We start from the raw sequence: 6835 nt of genomic DNA on the forward strand, positions 1-6835 counted from the left end.
AGGAATGCCTGCAGCAGAAGGTCTTGCTGGCCCAGGGTGAAGATCATAATCTGGCTTTCCAAAGCTTCTCTTACTGCAGGACTGGAAACCCAGGCACGGCAGTTTATTGGCAAAACCTGAAGCTCCACATAACCAATCTGGCTTAAATAATCTTGCAAAACTATCATGTCAGCTTAGGGATTGTCTTCCCATTGCTCACTTCTGTGACAGCTCTGGAATTCAGCAGCTGGGAGAAACACTGAGGCAGCCAGCTTGGACTAGGGCACCTGCAGACAGTACCAGCGACCCAGACACAGTGGGGATCAGCCCCCAAAACATCTGGGAAAACACACCACCCCCACATGGGAGCTTACACACAGGTATATGACATCACTCACTGGTCTGAAGTAGGGTTATAAACCCCTACAACCCTCCTTGGCTCAGCAGAGGGGGACTGAGGTGACATTTCAGTACTGTTTCCACTGGGTGTGACCATACTCGCTCTCTGCAGTCCCGGATCTACCAGTACTTCATCTCCACCAGTAATCCCTGCCCACCACCTCCACCCATACATCTCCCTAGTCCTTCCCACATGCAGTTACCCCCTCAAAGCCCTTGGTACCCACTCAGCCAATGGTGCTGCCAGGTGTTCATCTTCAGCAATCCTCCCTTCTGTCAAGGCCATCGGTGGCTGTCTTTAAGCTGATGGAGGGGACTTGCCGAGATAGCAATCTTCTGCTCAGGGTTTCACTGCTCCCAACAAGTCCATGTGGGTCGATACTGCAGTTGTGTACACACAGGCTTGCTTGGTTAAGACTGCGCAGCACAGTAACTGCACTCCCACTTTGTAGGTTCCAGATTACAGAAGCTTTTAGAGAAATTGTAATTCCGCACCTTGCATAAAAACACCTTGCTATGGAATCTGGGAGCCTTCGCTCATGCACACACACTGCGTGACACAGTCGTACAACACTTTGAAATACACAGCTCAGATTGACTCGCTTCAGTTTACTTCATCATTTTGGTGACCCTTGGACTTTGCTTCAAACTGCCATGTATGCAAGCTAGTAAAACAACAAGCATATTACTTTATATCCAATGGCTGGTTATTAAATGTTTCTAACTCCAGCACTTTAAAGGTCAAGAATCCGCAGTTAATTAAGCTGTCACATGAAATTTCTGTAGTAAATGCTTATTTCAAATGGTTTAGAATTAAAGCTTCAAATACTAACCTGCAGAACAAGCAAAATGCATTCTAGGAATGCAAAAACACAAAACTATTTTACACTACGTATAAAATGAAAAAAACTGATCAGATGCTTAGCACAAAAAAAGACTTTTCAATTTGAACCAGTAAAAACTCAGTAAAGATATTTTAACAGGCAGCACTATCTTGATAACAATAAATATTTCAATCTAGCAAATCCATTTCTTGCCGTGTGTTTATATTTTGCTTTACCTTCTGCTTGACAAGTCCCTAGCTGATTTAAAGCAGGATAATATTTTAAAAGGAGCTTTGCTGGCACTCCATAGCTGTCTCAGAACCACGCTGCTTGATGGCCCCAGAGGTGTGCTTGCACAGACACCAAGCAGCCAGCGGTCATGCTTGCTTAGCCTTAAAATTCCTTTTTAAAGTATTTGTAAGCATTCTACCTGAAAAGCAGTTTATGCTGGATGGCATGCTGTGCTTTTGAAAGCCTCCACGTTAAAGTAATAAAAGTGACCATCAGTAAATACAAAGTGCTACAAACACCAATTTACTCACTCATCAGCTCAGGCCTAACTATGAAAGCAGTGAATGAAATTCATACACAGTGCCATACAGATCCCTCTTTAAGCCTCCTTCCAGTGAAAATAATTATTTCTGAAATTTGAGAAGACACCAGATGCCCAGGTTCAGCACAACAGCAAGAATGATAGGAAAGCTGCAGAATTATTCTTGAATTGAGAGGGAAAAAATGGGTTGCAAATATGTGGAGTGCTCACGGCGGGCAAGTGCTGAAGCAGCATTGCTGCACGTTGGGATATGGTACCCAGTACACAGACAAAACAAATAGAAATGACGCCAAAATGGGGAATTCATTAATAGAGGAAATGAGAGTTCGAAGGTAACAAGAAAAGCTACTAACAGAAAGGGCTATTACAAAAATACGGAAATGAAATACCTTCCACCCTTCCTTTAAAGCTGCCCTAACTTGCAGTAACTCACCACCAACTCCTTGGTTTGATTGGGCTGTTTTTTTGTGCTTCTGTACATCCCCACTAAAGAACAAATCACTGCTAGTTCAGTAAAGCTTGGCACCTCCTGCCATATCTATGTGTGATGCAATTCTTTCCTCTAAGTTTAAAACCAAAGGCTAGATGAGGGTCAGGAAAATGAGAAATATGAGGGTCTTAGGAACAGATGAGGGAAAAGTTCGTGTTAAGGGAGAGGAACTCGCTTCTGTTCTCATCAGGCCTTTTCCAAGGACGCTTGGCAGAATAATAAGGGACTTGGCTATTATGACAAGAGTATCAAGAGATGAGGCCTAAGTGACTACCAAACTTCTGCTGTCTTCAAGCATATTTTTCATATCTCCCTAGGACCACCACAGCTGACAGTAACCAAGACAGGAATATGTTTTCTTGAACAGGGAACATATCAGCTCTTTAGACAGGACAAATTCCACATGGACTTTAAAACCATATGTAAAACTAACTTCTTCTATGTCTGAAGCTCTGATTTTACCTTTAGTCTTAATTACTAAGCTGTACTGGATTTGTATTTTATTTATTTTCATGAACATTCCTGGTGGTGATTTCTGAAACAAAACAAAACAAAAAGATGATGCTGAGACCAAAAGCATTACACTGAACACTTTTTAAATGCTTATACCACTATCATCTTTTTTTGTACCCCTAGCTACATTTAATGTGTAGCTACTAAAAGAAAAAAACACTGCACCAGCAATTTAAAGTATCATTGTGAATCCTGAAGTTGTCACAGCAACTAAATAGTACCTTAGTACATTGGGAGTTCAATGTTGAAACCCTTACTGAAGTTGCAGGAACACTTATTATAAAGCATTTAGGTTCATGGTATGTCACCAGTCTGATAAATTTAATCACAGTAAGCAAAACAGCGTCTACAGGATTTATGTTCTACCATTTTTTCTCTAGTTTTACGAGTACCTTGAACCAGAAAGATAAGTATTAGGATTTCATCAGCCATTAATCTGGTCCTGGATTATTTTACAATGTGCATTTTACTGTGAGTGCAGCTTGTTCTGCAGTCACCACACCAGAATGAGCCTGGTACTTCAGAGGACGTGCTGAACACGTTGCTCCTGGGGCAAGGCACAGCCCAGTGGAACCATGTGAGGCCCACACTGTGCAGAGATGCCAGGCTGCGTTTGATCAGCAGTTAGAGCAGATAGAGACAGAGCAGATAGAGGCATTGCCTTTTGCCTTTTCAACCTATTCCCTACATCAGGGCTATATGGCAGAGACTTTTCTTGTGGCTTAGTTTTCAAGCAGAGCAGTTACCTGCTCAGCAAGCCCCAGGGCTGGGCACAGAAAGATTCAGGACAGCTCTGAATCACCCTTGTAAAGCTGCTGCATCCCACATTTGGATCAGTGAAACACCTCCTCCATCTTCTCAAATACTAAGGAAATTCAGAGAGAAACAAGCAGCCCAGCATATAGTCAAATCTCAAACAGAGGAGCACAAAGTCATCTGAACTGTCTTCCCTCCTGAGACTGGTTTTGCACTGCTCTGAGCCATCAACATACAGGATTATGGATTCCTTCCCTGTGATAATCAATTCTTTGATACCAGCCAAGATATGGCAAGCTTCAGAGATAACCTGCAACCTGAAAAATTCCACCACCAAAACTACTAAACAGTACAGCAGAATGGATTGCTTCAACATTGGCCAAAACTGAACTTGCTTTCAAATCAGCAAATCTTTGGGGGATGATAAATGTACCACTCTGCTTTTCTCCATAGTTTCCACTTACACATTCAAGAGTACAGCTAGAGCTGGAATTGCACTGCAGCAGTGGGGATAAGGCTATGACAATGCACAACCCACGATCTCTATCAATTATTTGTGTTTGAGAGATTACAGATCCTTATCTTGTGGCATTACTTGTAGTAATCAGTCAATTTTGACAGCTAATCTAGAGGTCCATACATATTGTTGCTCAGAAGCTCAGCAGGTATTGCTAAGATCTGTTTTCAGATAACCCAACTATTTACCTACTCTAAAAAACACATACCAAAGGATGTGCTTTATCTCTTCACCAGCGGGTTAAAGCTAAAGGTGAATGAAGAGTAGTTCGCGGGCTGGGGGAGGGCTCTACAAGTTAAACTCAAAACCAGCCTCATTTTTCAGATGGGGCACTGACCACATCCCAGCCCATACCAGCATTATTTATCAAGTTGGTGCAACTGCAGGTAAACGAGGACAATTTTTCCAGTTAAGCTTAATTCCAAAACAAAGGGACAAACATTGCCATCACATGACTTTACTATCAGTGGTATGCACATCTGCGCTTCAGCCTCTAACCTACTTGACCGTAAACAGTTGAGAAAGTCATGCTGAAAATTGTTGACAAATCCCAAGTTTTACGATCTAACGCTGTGTTAGGCCTCAGGCAACACCCCCTGACATCAGCGGGTGAAAACCCTTGTGCTTCGGCAGGCTCGGACCAATATCCCACGACATTTTATCTCATTGCACTGGCACATTTGCTGACAGGTTCACACAAGGGGCCTTTGTGGGTAGGAACAATGAGACAGGCGCGCACAGCACAGGAAAATGGGTGGTGACCACCAAGGGCTGGAAAAAAAGCCTCTTTCAAAGGAAGGTCTTTGAAAACATTCGTTACACCCCACCCAGCTATTTTCACTACAATATTTCAGTACATAAAAGCAACACAGAGGAAATAAACAGCCCACCCTTCAATATGTTGTAGGTTCTCCAATCCCTGAAGAAGATCAGCCAGCCATAATGACACAAAAATCTTCACCAAAAGGAGCCATGAAAGAGGTCTGAATGCATCCACCTAAAGGTCCTGCACCATCTTTCTTCTTCCACGCCTCTCCAGGCTGTCTGTATAAGCTGACTCAATTAGATGTCTCTAGTTCCAGAGTGAAGTAATCAAAATTTAAAACTGTATTGGCTGGTAAATAAATGATAGTGAACATTTATAGGGATAATAAAGTTAAAATATTGCTGTAATTTTGAAAACTGCAATATAAGTGAATGGCCACTCCACAATGCATTTCAGCTGGGATTTTTTTTTCCTAATTCTGCCAACTAAAACAGCAGCTACAACTAAGAGATTTGATAAAACAGCTGCAAGACAGAAAAGAAGCAATAAAACCAATCCATAATGAAATGGGTCTCTGAAATCAGTGGATAATTGAAGACTGAAGGCCAGTCTTTCAATGTATGGAGGCCATGCTCTGCCACAGGCTTGTCTCTGTCACAGTCAGTGAGATGACCAACAGAGCAAAAATTGAGCAGATGAAACCCCAGCCTGGGGAACACAAAAGAGCTCCTCCTAATGCTTTTGGCTGCTTTGTGATTATATCCTCTACAGCACCCATACTACAACTTCAGTATGTGAAAACAGCAGAGCACCTAACAAAGGAAATTGGGCCACTTCATGTGACTTTGTTTCAAGCACAGGGTCTGTGTTGGACATCAGCTCAAAATGAAAATGTTTTGTTTCCTTCACAGAATGCTCAAAACCATCATCAAAACTACTTTGCACCGTTGCGTGTTAATATGCCATGCCTTGTCCTTTCAAAGTGTCAAACGTTCTATAATAAAGTTAAGAAAACAGCACTGGCAAAAAAAACTTTCATGAAATAATGCCAACCCTTCTTTACTTTTTGGACCTTAATCACTTTTATGTGCACTCAGTTATGATGGAAGTTCATGGTTTCTCCCTCTGCTTCTGGGCGACTTGTAGCCATTTACAGTAAGAAGATGTATGTCCAGAAAGACAGATTAAACAGCCATTTCTTTGGCAGGCAGAGAATAATAATAATTCTTGAGAATAACAATACAGACGCTCTAAATTTTGATCGTTCCATGTAACACAGTTTCCTCCATTTCCTGCAACAATGATCAAGTGCAGATTCTGAGAGCCAGGTGACATTTCTTGCCCTCTGGGGTGCGAGTTTTGTCTGTACAAACATCCTGGGATGCAGCTTTCTGCTTTCTTTTCAGGGGGCTGTTATTTTATATGGTAGCTCTTTAGTTGTCCCTCTCCTCCTAAGTCATCGGGTAAACTGGAATAGTGATAACTTTGCATGCTGTGATTTTGATCTTTCAGTATTCAAGTCTGTCACTAGTTTAAGGTGATAAAAAAATAAATATCAAAGATTAGTATCTTGAGCTGGGGTAAATTGTATTCCTTTGCTTCAAGAGAAAAGGATTGAACCAAAGGGTCAGGCTGCCTCAGGTACCTTGCCAGAAAACCAGCAGTCACTTCAGCAAAGTTAGGCAATTTACAGCTTAAATCTGTCTGGAGTGACATAACTTGGGGGCAATCAGAGCCTTCTCTGTCTATCCTCCACCCTCCTCCTTCAGCTGCTGGCAAAGCCCTGAGGAGCCCTCTCAGTTGACCTTACTTTCAGCACCCACCACCAGAGCAGAAGCCAGGGGGATGTCAAACTCCAATACTCAAGGAGGAAACAATTGTGGCCCCTCCACACTCAACTGCCGTATTTAAAATATTTTAAAAATTAAGGCTTGGTTCTGTTGGGAAATGGCCTCTAGCTCTTCTGATGCATTGCCCTGAATACAAACTTTCAAAAGGAACAGATATAAGGGCAGTCTGTGTTGTAACACCGAGTAAC

The 6835-nt window shown here is 42.2% G+C and overlaps 1 protein-coding gene across 1 annotated transcript in view; it reads right to left on the bottom strand.

The window, feature by feature from the left end:
- The window catches only part of EPAS1 (endothelial PAS domain protein 1), a 39923-nt gene extending 39259 nt beyond the window's left edge, over positions 1-664 (bottom strand). The window contains exon 1 of the mRNA XM_010004960.1: positions 582-664. Within this exon, the coding sequence (XP_010003262.1) occupies positions 582-664 (83 nt within the window). The remainder of the gene's footprint in view (positions 1-581) is intronic.
- Positions 665-6835: the final 6171 nt, after the last annotated feature.

This window comes from Chaetura pelagica, unplaced genomic scaffold (assembly GCF_000747805.2).
Source record: "Chaetura pelagica isolate M959 unplaced genomic scaffold, ChaPel_1.0 scaffold13, whole genome shotgun sequence".
Taxonomy (NCBI): domain Eukaryota; kingdom Metazoa; phylum Chordata; class Aves; order Apodiformes; family Apodidae; genus Chaetura; species Chaetura pelagica.